Raw genomic sequence first — 16,632 nt, 5'->3', positions numbered from 1 at the left:
TGTTGTACACCCTAAGTAACTTTTTAAAATAAAACAAATTAAAAGTGTTTAAAAAAAAATTCAAATAACTAAATTGGGCCGTTGCTAGCGTGTCGTTGTTGCCGTTTCCGTTCCGTGTCGTTCCGTACCCACGGGTCGTGCCGTGTACGATCCGTTCCGTGTCGTTCCCGCGGGTCTAATGGGTCGTGTTTAACGGGTCTGGGGCTCTAAAATCCCAGCCCCGACACGGCACGCCAGACCCGTGACGGGTCGGCACGGCACGGACCGTTCCGTGTCCTCAAATAAACGGGCCGTGCCGGTCCGTTTCCGTGTCGGCACGGCGCGTTGGCCACCACTAAACCAGTTGAAATTCTTTTAATGAACAAAGCATAAGAAAATATGGAAAATATTTATAGAGAAAGTGTTCCTTTGTGAAAAGAATTCTCAGAGAAAATTTTACTCTATCTTTACCTTTCCCCAACTTGCTATCAAACACAACCCAAGTGGTGGTGGGAGTAAACTACTTTTCGGATGAATCAAACTCAAGATATAGATCGTTGAATTTTAGGCCCATGTGGACATTTGGCCCATTTAGGTAGCGAAGCCTCTCTTTAGTCTTTCCGCGAGAAAAAAGAAAAAAAGTCTTCTTCGATAAGATTTTATTTGATTTGATATCACTTCCCAATAAATACTAAATTTTAGGTTTCTCTTCATTTTGATCTATCTTTTTGGATTCCTATAGCTTTTCAACAAACCAGATCCGGCTTCATTCAGGATCGGAATCAATGGCGGCTTCTCGACGTCTCCGAGACTTACAATCACAACCAGGAAACAAAACATGCGTCGATTGTTCACAGAAAAACCCTCAATGGGCTTCAGTCTCTTACGGTATCTTCATGTGTCTTGAGTGTTCTGGTAAGCATCGCGGTCTTGGTGTTCATATAAGTTTCGTTAGATCAGTCACCATGGATTCATGGTCCGAGATCCAACTCAAAAAGATGGAAGCTGGTGGTAATGAAAAGCTAAATTCGTTTTTATCTAAGTATGGAATCCCTAAAGAGATCGATATTGTTGCTAAGTATAATACAAATGCCGCTGGAATTTATAGAGATAGAATTCAAGCTCTTGCCGAAGGACGATCATGGCAAGATCCACCTGTTGTTAAAGAGACGGTTGGGAGTAGTAATAAGAAACCGCCGCTAGGGCATACTTCTGGTGGTGGTGGTGGAAGGGACCGTAATGGAGGTTGGGATAATTGGGATAACGATGATGGATTTAGATCTTCCGATATTAGGCGTAACCAATCGGCTGGGAGTTTCAGTGGTGGTGGTGGTGATAGGGGAATACCGGCAAGATCAAAATCGACACAGGATATTTACACTAGGGCAGAACTGGAATCGTCTGCTTCAAAAAAGGAGGATTTTTTTGCTAGGAAAATGATGGAGAATGAGTCCAAGCCAGAAGGATTGCCTCCTTCTAAAGGAGGGAAATATGTAGGGTTTGGATCAACTCCTCCTCCATCATCTCAGCAGAATTACTCTCAAGGGAATTCTCTTAGAGACACTGTTTCTGTTTTTTCTCAGGTGAGAGTTATTGATATTCTCAATTTGTTATCATCTTTATAGATCCATCATATATCATATTCAGCTTTCACACACAGTTTTATCTCTTGAATACTCAAAAACACTAAGACAGATAATCAGTTTATACTTTAAAATGCATCGGTTAAGTGTTTTTTGTAACATAAACATCTTTAACGAACAATTACAGAAACCCTCTATAGTTAGTGATGAGTGGCCAAACGACAAATAGCATTAGCCTGGTTATGTGCCGCCTCTGCTCCATTGCTAAAATACTATAAAATTTGGTTTGACGGTGGAGATGAAGCTTTTGACATATGTTACAGGATTGGGGTAGCTCCTTACTAGCTCGTGATATTACTCATCTTAATGCCAGAGAAGTTGAGGACCTGTTCACGTGAAAGCGCTTTAGTATTAATAAGTAATCTCATTGGCGTATCTTGTGATGGTAGTTGGTACCATTCATGATCACCTATGTTATACTTGGGTCATATATGTATGGCCAATAGGTACCAAAGCAACTGTTATATCACCACTTGAAGGTTGCACAGTGCCACAGTTTGATGTCCAGTCAACACTTTACCTTCTAAAAAGAAGTTCAAAGTTTTCAACCCTCCACAACTTGCTTGTTGCCGAGTCGCTTAAAATTATTGTGGATTTTATTTACATCTTAGGGTTCCATACCAATTTTACATGGATTTAAGTATAGTACAGGGAGACTAGAAGAATTCTTATCCCAGTTCTGAGTTTTCGTTTCGTTTGTTGTATAATATACCTCGTTTCTCTTTTCTGTGAGAATAGTCCCGATAAACTGTTTTTAGGTAAGACAAACTTGATATTACATACCATTGGTTGGTTGTATGGGTAAGTTGTACTCCTTTAAAATTTTATTGTTCGAATAAGAATGAGATATTTTTACTTGTTGCTTGTTATGTGAAAGTAAGAAAAACTGTGTTCATTTAGAGCAGCTTGGTGTTACATACCATAGGCTGGTCGTATGGGTAAGTGGCACCCCTTTAATTGTTATAAAGAAGAGAGGCTTTGTTAGTGGATATAGAAAAGTCTTACAAAGGGGCTCCAATCCACCTGTTAAAATTCGTAGCAAGACTCATTTCTTTGTTAAGATTATCCTTATGCTAACTCTGTTGTGAGGGCATTAAACTTGGAGAGTGGTTGTTACGAGAGGGTTCTCATGCTTAATTACTACGTCAGTTTCTTTTGCATCTGCAAAAGGACAAGGTACTTAGAAATAGGTGATAGTGTCCATATTAATAAAAAAAAGCAAAAGATGGCTATTACATATAAAGATCATCATCTCTCTATGATGGCAAACAGTGAACAAAATGAGTTGTGGTTTTGTAGCGCACTTGTGTTTTTCTGTTAGCATTTTGTTTATATAGTTGTTGTTTTCTTTAGACTTGTAGGCTGGGTTCACTTAGCCACTGTCACCAAAGCTTCAACCTCAATCTTTTTGTCCTGTCCGTCTTGCCCCTATCAATTATGAAGCACATAATATTCAAATGTAATGCGTACAACGATTTAAGAATAAGTGATGTGAATTATATTTGATTGTTTCCTTTAGAGCTTTTCCTCTTTGTAATGTAGTTCGTTTTTTCTTTCAGGGATTTGGTAAGCTATCTCTAGTTGCATCATCTGCCGCTAGTGTAGTCCAAGCTGGTACAAAAGAACTTACTTCCAAGGTATTTGTCTTTTCTCTCCATTTAATTCTCAAGTTACTAATGAAATGCCCATTGTCATTGACTATTTCCTTATAACTTTTAATGTTCCTTCTATCTTGTTGTATCTCATTATGGTGGCAAGATTGACAACTTAATGGTAGAAGGTAGCTAAGCTAGTAAACTGTTTTGATTTACTTAGTTTCTTCATTTATAGTTTATTTTCAGTTTCCATTTACAAGGATATCTAATGTGAAAGTTCTACTGGATCTCTAACTCCCGTTGTACATTATTTGTGAATTCGTTCACCTGTAAACAATGTTAACATTGAACTTGATATCTTCAAATGAGAACTAGACAGATCTCTTACCCCCATGGCCCCATTTTACCTTTTTATAGGTGAAAGAGGGCGGCTACGATTATAAGGTGAATGAGACGGTTAACGTTGTCACTGCTAAAACGACTGAGATTGGTCAGAGGACATGGGGAATCATGAAAGGAGTCATGGCAATGGCTTCACAAAAAGTTGATGAGTTCACAAAAGAAGGAAGCACTACCTCATGGAAGGGAGATAACTGGCAAAGCAACGAGAGTGATAGAAGTGGGAACCATCAAGAGTTCGGTAAAGAGAGCAAAGGATGGAACAACTCATCTGGATTTGTTGGTGGAAACACTTCATCAGGTAAGCAGCCCAACTCTGTTAGCTCTTCAAACTCTTGGGACGATTGGGACAATAAAGAAGACAGTAGCAGTCGCCACAAGGAGGAATCTCCCCGCAATGGAGACGATGACAATTGGGCAGGATGGGATGATCCGAAAGATGATGGTTTTGGAAGTTTCCAGAGCTCTTCCAATAAAAATTCGAAAGAGGGCCAGAAAGGAAAATCAGATGATTTATGGACTGATGGCGGATTTCGGTGAAGAGGAACTCTGCATCTAATCTTATAACTGCCCATGGTAGGTAAGAAAGAGCAGGTCTTTCCCTAAGTAAGTTGAAAATGGTTTGTTTGTAGGGATCGGGGCTTAACTTCCCTTTATTTAGAATTGAACAACAGACTAATATTTGGTTACCCTGAAATATAGATTTGATGTTTGCCAGGAAGGAAATTGAATTTTCTGGATTTGTAAGAACAGTTTATAGTTTATTTATGTGGGAAATCTCATACTGCAATTCAAGTTTACATTTAAGAGAAGAAAATATGTTGAAACATGATGGCAGGCACAACTTGTCTGTCCCAAGTTATCCTGCCCTTGTTATTGTTTGCCGCAGAGCAAGTTAGCTGTCCGCCTTCGAACTTTACTTGTGCACTGTGCGGGTGTGCACCTTGTGTAATTAGAGCATCTCCAGTAGTCCTCCAAACTCCAAATTTGTCGTATCAATCAAAAACTTTTTGAAGTGGAATGGATTCTATTGATTGGTATTTTTGGGTACCCACTCCAACACTCTATGAAGGTAAATATTTGGTGTTTGAACTTGACAGTCTTCTCTCAAGGGAACTATATTGGTGGGGTCAATGCAAAACTAGAAAAGAATTCCAAAAATCATATACTGACTGTTTCAAAAATGAATATGTAAATTTTCTTTTTCTTATTTAGCAAAATTGAGATCACCTATTGAAAGACTTCTCCAATGCAAACATTCCAATACTTAAAAAAATAACTTTTGTTATAATAATTTTACGGGAAGTGAAGTGTCCAAGGGATTTTTGACAAAATCCTTGACTCGATGAGTCACACGTAAAAGAACGGTACAGGTCAAAGTAACTTTGAAAAAAACAAGTGAAAATGAGTCATTAAGTCAAGGATTTTGTTATAGGAGTACTCTCGTAATTTTATTTCAATTAAAGTTACAAAAATCAGAAATTAGCACCTCGCCTTCCCGTTGAGAGTTCAAAGGTTTTAGTCCCGTCGAAATACTGCTCTATTTTGGGGAGAAAGAAAAGTTTTATTTCTGCACTTTCTAAAGATGGTTTCATAGGGTATGGTCGGATTTCTTATTTGATTAGTTTGAGAATGAAGAAACCAAAAAGAAAATGGAGAAAAGATAGCTAAAATCTTCTTGGCCAAGATAGTCTTTTATTTCAGATTTCTTGCTAGAGAAAATACAAACAATCACTCGTTACAATTTGTACTGTAGCTGATATGAAAAGCCACAACTCACGTTGTCCTTTCAGTTGGAAGGTGGTTTTTCTGATTGAATGTTAGTTTATTCAAAGTATGATCCCAAGGCATGTCTGTTTTTTTCCCTTCAAGTGAAACAATGCTAGTTTGAAAGATACATTTGTGGTTGGTCATATTATCCACAATTGGAATCCCTTGATCAAGGTGGAACCAGATTGGTGGTGAGGATGTTCCGAATTTTGAAGGAATTAATGGAATACATTTTAGGTTTGGTGGTTAAGAAAATTATATGTTGAACAGGGGATAGTGATTTTAAGTGAAGGAGAAAATATATGGTCATTTAAGTGTTAATTAGTGGCTTACTTCATGCACATTTTGATTTTAAAAAGGCCTCCCTTACGGAAATAATCATGCATCATATTCATTCGCATACCTGTGACAGCTCTGATAGATCATATATCAATTCTCTCTCTCTCTCTGGAAACATATAATAAAGGAGTCTACGCACCGATATCCGTCATAAAAAGGACAAGCCATAACAAATGAGAAGCTATACAACTCAGTTCCAGCATAATGACTCGGATATATCGGGCTCTTTTAGGGACTTGAATATTTCCCAACTGTTCTGGTCCATTTATTGTTATTGCCCTTCCGAGATGTTTTATATATATATATATATACACATCTACTCTCTGAATCAAACACCGAGTAGGACTCTGAAGGAAAGTAATATTTCTCCAAAACCTTTGCACATTTAGGCCCGAAAAAGCTATGCTTCTACGAATAGCTCCGGGCTTGCCTTCACTGCACTGTTACACTGTCTCAAGTAAAATTTATCGAAAGCAGACAGCAATTTAGACAATGGAGGACTAAATATGAGTTTTAGATCAACACAGGATGGATTCTAAAGAGAAGAAAACATTCATTTGGGAACTTAGGGTTTCATGCTGCAGTTCACCATCCCATCAGTGTTCTTCTCACCCTATCTACAACCTGAGTTCTAGCTCCACTGTTTGCAAATGGAAATTTACAATTTTCATCCAACAGGAATCTGTATACTTCCCATTGCCTATTTGGTGTTGTATGCCTCCAGATCTCAGCCTGCAGAAAGTGTTTAAGATTTTATTAGTCGAGAGAAATAGTAAAACCAGGGACAAAGGATCAGGAAACTCTTATATGTTCTTACCGAAAAGATACAAATGCCGAGTAATTTCAGAGCAATGGTAACATCATAGAAAACACGAGGTCTTCCCTTTCCAGAGTATTCCACCGGGTTGGCGACCAAGAGTTCTGTATCAGGTCCACGATTGGTAATGATCACTCGCAATGGATGAAGCATCTCCACCTTCAAACGGGAGCATAAAGCTTCCTGTTTCTCGGGATCCTTGATCTTTTCCCCATTCTTTTGCAGGATAAATAGGTCGATATCACGATATCCCTTGACACTTGAGGGAAATCGACCATAAGCAAGCTATATGAAAAACAATAATGAAGTTCATACAGCAGCTCAGGAGGGATCAGATGGCAACAGAATTTTATATGTAACTGAAAAAGATAACTAGCAACCGACTTAGAGGAAGACTAGTTACCTGAATGTCGAAGTCTTTCAACGTTCTCATAATGTCATAGAAAAGTCCTTTTTGATCAACACACCGTATTTGAAATAGTGTATGTGCTGGGCTCAAGGAATTGTCAATTTTAACGCTGACCGTCTTTAGTTTCGTCAAGTCTGGACTAAGAGCCTGAACATGGGTTTCTTTGTCTGGCTCGGAAGAAAACAATTCCTCAGCCTCTGCCTCAGAAAGAGCAGAAGCCCCATTCTGAAGGGCTTCATACTCTGGGCCTGCCAATTGAAGCTCACAACTAATACAAGATTCTCCTAAAACTGCATCCAACCGTTCACATGTTTCATCCTGTCTCTTCTTTGTGTGTAAGAGATCCCTGAAATGAAACAATAAGAAAACATGAGATGTGTTAGTGTGGAATTCCGAGAGCAATTAAGGGATAACCGACTACATTTTCAATAGAAACCAAAAGTACGTTTATTACACGGAGAGAAGAAAACGTTAAACTAAATACAACAAGAGAGCTAGACCAAATAAAAATCATGCTCTGTTGTATGATGCTAGTCCGACCTCGGTCCTTATGCAACAAGCACAGCTCTAAGAGAACTGTAGAAACAGTGCTCAGCGGTAAAAGGAACATTTCGTAATCTTCTCAAAACTAAACCAATTGGGGAATGCATGGCTCGGGACAGGTCAGGGGCATATACTCATCTCCGTCTACAGGAGTGGAGTAACTTGGCCGACTCTTGTATACCTACATAGACGACAAACTCTACTCTACAGTAATAGTTCAAACTTCGAAGTCTCAAATGTAACTTGATATCAACTAGGGTCACCCCTAAACCCGACCGAACCCCCTAGTCATCTGGTTGGATCGTCATATCCAGCTACTAAGCTAAAAATAATAACCATAATCATTGACAATTGTGTCACAGAAAATTAAGAAAACAGATAATAAATGGTGACTTAGTACAGAATAACGTATATTTTAATACATAAATCAAGGGGACCACCTCTCAAATGAAGCAAGTAACAGTTGAACAAGGCCACAAACTTTTTTCACGGTCGAAAAGTGTTATCTTGTGTTGGGGGGGACCATATACTTGATGAAGCCAGTTATATACAAAAAGAGTTATACTATAGAAGAGACATTCAAAAAAGAACAAAAGCTGTGATAATGGCTTACATGCTATCTGTGATAAAGAACAGGTCCATAACTCTGTCATCGGGAGTAGTCATCACTTTCACTCTCTGAATCGTAAGCTCAAGTTCGAAGAGAACTTGTGTAACATCTACAGGAAACGTAAAGCTATATCAGCACCAATGAACAAATAAAAAGCAATGAAAAAATAACAGATTGACTATTGATTACCATGTAGCAATCCCTTTCGATCGAGACAACAAAATTTCAAAAGATAAACGGATGGTGGTTTTGAAGAATTTGCTTGCTGGATATAGTAGAATGATGCCAAATATGATGGACATACTGAAAGAAGCCGTTCCTCCAAACTTGCCCATTTCACATTAGTCATAGTGGAATCAGGGATTACCCACAAGACGATATAGCACCATCTCCCATCAGTTGAAACATCTGTAACAAAACAAAATTCACAAAAGAAAAACCCAAAATTAACAATCATTAATGACATCTATGAAATCAGTAACTTCAATTGTTTAATTGCCAACAAAAAAGAACAAAAACCAGCTGATTTTTTCTGTCAAATCAGGAAAACAGACTCATCCCAAGAGAGGAAAAATTAACAAGTTTTCATTGACATGCAAGCTTATAAATTAAATGAAACAGAAAAATTCAACAACTTCAATATAAACAAAAGATCAGCAAAAAATTATTACTCCAGAGAATAAACCCTTAACAAATTCAAAGAAATGAAGAAATACGAGTCAGATCCATTATGTGAAACCCTAGACATTAAAGCAAGAAACTAAACCAATCAAGAATCTAAATGATGCAAATAAACCAGTAAATCAATTAATACCACATGAATCTAAAATCTTATAGAATCACCAAAATCCCAAATCAATAAGTAAAAAGGCATTAGGAAATAAACAAAGGAAAAAAATTCAGCAATTCCTCTGGATATACAAACGTGAAACACAAATATGAGACAAACATTGAAGAAAACTGACCTCCTTTGGTAATATAAAGACCGAATTCAAGTATAATAGTGCAGATATCACATCCTAATCCAGTTTTGTCCGGACAATTAATCGTAATCACACAAGTTTCACCTGGTTTCTTCCCTTTCTCTATTAAAACCACATCATCATTAGGTAATCCCATACTGAAAATAAAACCTAGAAGGAAAATCACCCTTCGGAAATGTGAGATTTCGATTAGCCGTCGATCTCGTCGTCGAAGTCACGCATCTCCGGCAGGAAAGAAAAACAAAAGAACAGAGAAGAGAATGAGAAATTCGCGCTATAATTTAGGTGGGTAGACTGCTCTCCTCCACTACTAAATAATCTCGACGTTTTTAGAGTTAGAGAGAGAGAGAGAGAATGAAAGAGAGAGTAGAGAGAGAAAGAGAGAGTAGAGAGAGAAAGCTCGCATATAAAGTGAGGGTAAGACTATGTCGGCTGCTGCTGCTGTATATTCTGGGACCTACGATGATGGTGAATGGAGGGAGCTACTAAGAACACTCGAGAAAATGCCCGTTAACACCAGGCGAAGACCCCGTACATCTATTGGCAGCCGGATATAAATTGACCCGTTCGAAAACTAAAGGAAAAATTCAGACTTGGATCAGTACTAGATTGTTTCGAGCTGGCCTAGCTTGAGCCTTTGCTTTGACTTTCGAACTGGTCATGCTAAGTCTTAAAGTCTCGAACTAGTCAGTTTGAAATCTTTCGATTGGTCAGTCCGAAATTAGTCAAAGAGTATTGTTAAAGGAGAACTGTGAGTTCCTATCTTGTCCTAATTTTGATTCGAAACATACTTTAACTTAATTTATATGTTCAATATTAGATTTAAATACGATCGGTGTTTTATGATTTGATGAATTAGAATTATCTATTTTGGACTTTTTGTTTCAAATCTTCGTCAATGTTCCATGGTGATTCTTTGAAGTGATTATGATGATACAAAGAAGACACCGAGAAAAAGGAAACAAAGAAGTATTAAAACAATAGTCAAAGGAGAGCCTGAGTGCCTTTAGCCGCTAAGGGAGAAGTAGGTATAAAATGTGTCAAGTTTCATCAAGATTTTGATGATGAGGAATACTGAGTAACTCCACGTCCGTTAATATTTTTGTTGGTGACTTTTGGATCTCATGAGAGTTTCATGTATTCCTCCTAATACATACATCCAATTTGACCATCACGAGAAAATCCCTAACTACTGACAAGATTTGGTATGGTATACAAGGACACGTAAATCATGAGTTTTAATTTAACAAGTTCTTTACTTCTAAATTGAAATTACTTGATTAATTGATAAGAATTAATCAAGTACGATACATCGTTGTTAGACTTTTCATACAAATTGATTCCACCAAGAAAACTACTTTGAAATTTTTGTTCTACGATAAGTTTCCGCCAACATCGGGATCGACTAAGAAGTTCTTTATGAGACGACTAACAAAAGATCGAAAACACAAAAAAGAGAGAAAAAGATCAAAAACATAAAATCGATATTTCAGTTCTTGAGTCTTGTGGTACTCTATAACATTGATTATTCTTTATCAAAAGTCATTGATTTTCTTTGAAAATTTTAGATTGGAATATGATTAATACCAAAATTATATATTATAAGAATGTGACTATAAATGTGCAAATTGCGGTGTTATGCCAATCGGGGTTTAATGTGATCAATAAGAGTAATCAAGCAGAAGCAATAGGAATAGTAAAGAACAATCAAGAACAGAACACAGAGATTTACGTAGTTCGGTTGGTGAGACCTACTCCACGACGGCAACGGCGCGATGATTTCCACTATGATAAGCAAACAAGTTTACACAAGAGATTCGTGAGATTGTGCTACTGATATCTCCTTAGGGTTTAGTTTATATAGCCACTAAATCCTAATCCCACCGCCTAACCGACTCTCTACAACCGACTCTCTCTACAACCGACATTATACACGGATAACACTAATCACCGACATAAGCCTAGCTCCCGCATCCCAGCTCTGTCTCGGAGTCCAGCTCTGCCTCACAGCCCTGCTTCGCGTACCGGCTCTCTCTCAATAATCAGCTCCGCCAATGGGTCCAAAATTCGGCGCCGAGACCTTGTAAACGGGTTGGCGGGTTGTAAATCGGGTTCGATATCAATCCATATTCGAGTCACTTCTAACAATAGGAAATATCACCTATTTTGCCTAGCCCAAGCCTTCCAAAAGCCATCGGTGTTTTTGAAATTTTAGAGACAAATACATCTATAAAAGAAATACACTAGGAAGATAATAATTTGTCCATCTGTCATGTTCCGGATCCTATTAACATTGTTACAACAAAACAACAGATGAATTTGATGACAAACAAATAGACCAAGACAAGAGTGCTTAGAAACTGAACAAAATCTTAGTTGATTTTACGAATTATGTTGGTTCGAATTATACACTTTTTTTTTGTTGAAGCGATTCAAATTATACACTTAGAATAAATATTAGGGTCACGGGTTGGAAAAAGTTTGGAAAAATCCGGTCTAAGGTCCACCCGTAAAAATCTATAGGTCTTTAGTCCTTTGTCCAAAATGCCCAAAATACACTTAGTCGAAAGATTTTATACATCTCGTAGTTTGTATAATACATTTTCAAATGTGTAATCTCTAATTCAGTGTTTGTCTATTGTATATGGTGTCTTGTACAATACATTTTTAAGTGTGTAATTCATACTATTCAATGACTTTAAGCAGTACCGGCCCTGACTTTTAGGGGGTCCTAGGCGAATGTATTGACGGGGACCCCTACACTTTAAGTCGAAAAAACTAAAATATAATGCAAGTCATGAGAGTCGAACCCCTAACCCTAGGTTTACTAATAAATTAGTCTGCCAACTGCACTACCCAAACAGATATGATGTACATGTGCATAAAATAGCACATATAATAATTTTATCTATATATATATATATATACGATGTTACTTAAAGTGGGGGCCCTCTAATTTTGGGGGGCCTAGGCGGCCGCCTGGGTCACCTAGGCCCAGGGCCGGCCCTGACTTTAAGTTCTACGCAACTGCAAAATTAGGTTAAAAACTATTAGAAATGCTGCGTACATAAATGAATTTGTATTAATTTTACATGTAATGCATTTCTAATTCAATGTTAGTATATTGAATCTGGTAGTTTGTATAATTCATAGTTTAGTGTGTAATCCGTACTAGTTACTCACTTTATGTTTTAAGCATTTGAACAATTAGGTTATGAACTATGATGTTAAACACATAAGTGACTTTGTATATAGAGAGGGGTAAAATTGGAAGAAGGGAAAAATTTGTTTGCGTAGAGATGATATTTGGTGTACTGGGATCTTCATTTGAACTAGATGTGGGTTTATAATTTATTTTTGGACTTTTGATACATCTCAGAGGATGTGTGGACTATTAGGGGCCTTGTTTTTGGACCTCTAGTCAATTTTTTCAAATATTATTACACATTAGCCAAAAAAACACCTCAGGAGTGCGATCCATGTCCCACATATATCACAATTATGTCGCTCGAAGGTGAGTCCCTCGGGCGTAGACCGACCATGTCATTCCCTTGTGCTTCCTTGGTCGCCTTGTATCCTTGACTGACGCTGTGCACAAGTGGTGAACAAAGGCCCCATCGAGTCCAACCTGATTCCCATCGGGTGCTACGTCCAGGCCCATTCCCATCCGGGGCTCTGGACCCACCAAGGTTGGGCTCGGCATCGCCTCAACAACTTCATATGAAATGGATGGGGGCTACCTAGTACTACCAAAGGGCAAAGAGCAAGAACTTCGGAATAAGATGGGATAGCCGATAACGACATGGACGGCCGTTGGATGAAACATAATGGTTGGTGCAAAATAGGAGATCCACATGTTAGATTCGCTATCCGACAAAACAACATGTTGTTGAGATTAAACACCATAAAGTTCCAAAAAAGACAAGAGGGCTGAGGTAGACACTTTGTCTTTACGTAGTCATTACTGACTAGACCACCAACATTTGCCCTAGAAAGAACAATTCTCCTGCACCACCCTCGACCATAAATTTTCCCAAAGAGATCCTATTAATTCAGCATATTGCTAATAAAGGACATTAATTTTGAGTAAATCTATTCTCTTCATATTCATATTTGGACTCCTCACGTAAACTATTTTACCATCTTATGCAAAAACGTCTTAAATCTTCTACTAACAATGGAAATGGACCATTAATCCAAATTAGAGATAGAGATTAACAACTTTACACCATTATCTTCCATGAAGACTTGAAGAGTCCTAGGTTCTTTTCTAATTACATTTCTAATGAAAATCAAATTATGGTGCGTTTGGATGGCGGAATCATGAATCCGCGGATTCATGAGTCCTTGGGATTCATGATTCCACGGATTCATGAATCCAAGTAATATTTTTTGGCTTGTTTGCCAACTAAGAATCCTATGATTTATTATTATTTGATTATTTTTAAACGTCTTTAGAAAAAATATGATTTTTGAAAAAAATAATGATTTTGAAAAAAAATAATTTTTTTGTAGAAGGAAATATTTTTTTGTTGATTTTAAGTTTCAAATTTAAGTTCATTAATCCTAACAAATCCTAGGGAGTAGGGTGGGATTTTGGTCCAATACAAATTTTGGAATTAGGAATCCTTAGGATTCAAGAGTCTTAGGATTCTTGGTAGCCAAACAGACCAAGGATTCATGATTCCTACCAAATTCCACTTTTGATAGAAATCCTACTAGGAATCCTGCAACCAAACACACCATTAGATTAATATGCCTAGTAATTTAGGTTTAGTTAAGTGTTTATTCAGTTACTCAAATTTCGGCATTAATTTTGTGAAATGTAGTGTGGACACCTGTGATTAACCATAAATTTATATGTGCTAAATAGAAACAAACCAAAGGAGATTAAAAAAACTACTATATAATAAAGGGTAAAATACATGTCACAATTTACAAAAGGAAAAATCTCAAGATATTAAGCAAGTAGTAACACCAAAATGCTTTGTACTTTTATGTAATAAACCAAGACGTCTAGTACTCTAGTACTCTAGTATCTTATGGGAAATTAAATAATAGTCTGTCTATCAAATTGGGCAAGTTGATTTAAATTTTCCTTATAATGACAATCCATTGAATTTCTATGGTTTGGTTTATTGTTATGGAATTATTGAGACCTAATAGAGACATTTAAACCTACATTTGTACTTTTAAAATGTCAAGTTGCAATAGTTATATATATATGAAGCTTTCATTTTTACTATGGGCGGACCACTATAGGCCAATGGTTTTGGTAAAAATAGTTTATTTGATATATCACTGGGACGATCCTCACATTTGGGAGGCCGCAAGAAGAATTTAAAATTAAGACTTTATGAAAAAAATTCTATTAGTGTTGCGGAGAAATCTCAAACTCTTGACCTCGTGCATATTATCTAAACTTTTAACCACCAAGCTACAACTTGTATCATTTTACGAATCTATTTAAGATATATTTATTGTTTCGAGAATTGATATAGGAATTCCAAACACATAAGACCCTTGATTAAATTGGGTCTCAAGCGGTTACTTTGGCTCCTTTGGTCTGAGACCACCCCTACATATCACTTCACTACATATATCAACCTAAATAGAAATTGTTTTTTTTTAAAGAAAATAGAAATTGTTCAAGGGTTGGACTTTTCATATTGTTATCATTTTGATAATTTTTAGTATAAGCTAATCTAAAAGCTCCTAAATTAGTTACACACTGATCTATTTGACGAAATACTTTGAATTATTTCTACTTTCAACTCCACAAACAAGCATTAACATTGGTCATCTTGTTCCTTTTGTTTTGTTAGGTTAGTGCTTTCCTCACTTAATAACAAGTTCAAAGCTTGTATCATGTTTTATTCTATAAGAATAGAAGTACAAATGTACAATAAAACTAAGGTATCTTTTTGCCCAAATGATTAATCCTAGACCTAAGTTTCCCATTTGCCAAGTTAGGAGTCTAGTTTGATAGATTCAATGGTTTATAAAGGATCACTTTGAAAAGTATAGCTTGAAGTGGAATGCTTTATCTGCTCTTACCAAACTTACAACCTTGCACTTGAAGTGGGTCTCCCACATCATAGTGCATAACTACTAGGCTACTAGCTTCTTTTTTTGTTGAAAAGGCTACTAGCTACTCAGCAACAAACTCATCTTATCCGTTTATGGCTAATACTCTATTATCTTCTGTTTTGATGGGGTAATATTAATAATAATTGGGTTCTCTCATTCACTATAAGTGACAAAAATGGGCATTATTAGCTAATAATAATGATATTTTTTCATTTTGTTCCCTATGTATTTGTATAAGATATATATGATACTTTTTCATTTTGTTCCCTATGTATTTGTATAAGATATATATGCTAATTCAAACTGACATGCCAAAGAAAAAATGACTTGTTGGGTTCAATAAAATATCATAATAATAAAAAAAGCCTCCATTTTTTCCTATTAAGTAGAAATTACTAAAATTTTATGTGTAATCATAGGTAAGGTTTGAAATAATATTGATAATTATCAATCAGGTCATTTTTTTAATTTTTCATTCCCAAAATAACCTTGCTCACTAAAACTCATTCTCTCTCTAAACAAAATACTGAAAATTTTAGGGTTTTCTTCTTCATTTTCTTCTCCGATTCTTCTTCTCTGGTTCTTCGATGCTTCTTCTCTGGTTCTTCGTTGCTTCTTCTCTGGTTCTTCGATGCTTCTTCTTCTTCTTGGTTCGACAACAAAACTTAAGTCTGAGTTTGTGTTCTTCATCTGATGTTGATGATACAAACCCTAGAAAAACGAAATACTAAATTTGGTGATGATGGATCTGATGTTGTTAGCTTCGATTTTAGATAGATAAGTTGACCAATTATATGGTTCTACGTTTTAAGATCAACTCAGATTGCTCTCTCTCTAGGGAAATTTACTGATAAGATCGATTAATCTTAGGATTCCAAAATAGAGATTTTGTTAATTTTTTGGTTTAAGATTTAGAGAGTTTTTAGTCAGAAATGTGTTATATAATATGCCACATTCGTCTTATAACACATTGAAGAATCCTCAAAATACAAAATTTTATAGTTCCTTTGTTTTTAGATTAGGAATCAATAATTAGAGTAAAAGTATCTTGAGTTTTTATGATTTTGAAATATTTAGATCTTTTGCTTAGAATACTACTTTTTCTAAATTTCAATCATTCCTAGTTTAACTAGAGAAGATTAGGTAGCCACTGACATCCATAGTTTAATTTGATTTGAAAGACTTAAGTTTTATGTTTTATTATGAGTAAGTAATTTATTGATCCAATTTAAGTTCATTCCATATGCTATAGTAATTCATTGATTAGATGATGTGATTCTAATTCCCGATTTATAGTTGTCAAAGCACCTACTGGTTTTCTTGTTGCAACTTCAACATCTTTACCAGCTAAAGGATGGATTGGACTATAGCAAGCTTCTAAAGGGTCATGGCATACTTCTTGGATATCATTCTATATGGTAATGAAAAACTAACTTTGCATTTTCTTCAATGTAG

General features: G+C 36.4%; 2 protein-coding genes across 2 annotated transcripts; one reads left to right on the top strand and one right to left on the bottom strand.

Moving 5' to 3' along the window:
* Positions 1 to 475: 475 nt before the first annotated feature.
* Positions 476 to 4,433, top strand: AGD7 (ARF-GAP domain 7). Its single transcript, XM_086654379.1, has 3 exons — positions 476 to 1,562; positions 3,182 to 3,259; positions 3,635 to 4,433. Exons 1-3 carry the CDS (start codon positions 765 to 767, stop codon positions 4,154 to 4,156), a joined length of 1,398 nt encoding a protein of 465 aa, XP_086510505.1. The 5' UTR covers positions 476 to 764; the 3' UTR covers positions 4,157 to 4,433.
* A 1,634-nt stretch (positions 4,434 to 6,067) lies between these two features.
* On the bottom strand, positions 6,068 to 9,618 carry LOC147567849 (ACT domain-containing protein ACR9-like). Its single transcript, XM_086654378.1, has 6 exons — positions 9,070 to 9,618; positions 8,294 to 8,512; positions 8,108 to 8,213; positions 6,946 to 7,297; positions 6,543 to 6,827; positions 6,068 to 6,457 (listed from the first exon to the last, which is right to left on the bottom strand). The coding sequence occupies exons 1-6, from the start codon at positions 9,221 to 9,223 to the stop codon at positions 6,311 to 6,313; spliced, it is 1,263 nt and encodes a 420-aa protein (XP_086510504.1). The 5' UTR covers positions 9,224 to 9,618; the 3' UTR covers positions 6,068 to 6,310.
* Between the last annotated feature and the right edge of the window lie 7,014 nt (positions 9,619 to 16,632).

Source organism: Eschscholzia californica, unplaced genomic scaffold, assembly GCF_041429995.1.
Source record: "Eschscholzia californica isolate CP2 unplaced genomic scaffold, dmEscCali1.0.p SCAF_1, whole genome shotgun sequence".
Lineage (NCBI taxonomy): Eukaryota > Viridiplantae > Streptophyta > Magnoliopsida > Ranunculales > Papaveraceae > Eschscholzia > Eschscholzia californica.
This window is presented reverse-complemented; position numbering and strand designations above follow the sequence as displayed.

Bases quoted from the DNA above. Each gene is read 5' to 3' on its own strand.
- AGD7 (XM_086654379.1), top strand. From the start codon at position 765: ATGGCGGCTTCTCGACGTCTCCGAGACTTACAATCACAACCAGGAAAC. The intron at 1,563-3,181 runs GTGAGAGTTATT...TTTTTCTTTCAG, and splicing joins CTGTTTCTGTTTTTTCTCAG to GGATTTGGTAAGCTATCTCT. The intron at 3,260-3,634 runs GTATTTGTCTTT...ACCTTTTTATAG, and splicing joins CAAAAGAACTTACTTCCAAG to GTGAAAGAGGGCGGCTACGA.
- LOC147567849 (XM_086654378.1), bottom strand. From the start codon at position 9,223: ATGGGATTACCTAATGATGATGTGGTTTTAATAGAGAAAGGGAAGAAA. The intron at 8,214-8,293 runs GTAATCAATAGT...CGTTTCCTGTAG, and splicing joins TCGAAAGGGATTGCTACATG to ATGTTACACAAGTTCTCTTC. The intron at 6,828-6,945 runs GTAACTAGTCTT...TTTTTCATATAG, and splicing joins TGAAAGACTTCGACATTCAG to CTTGCTTATGGTCGATTTCC.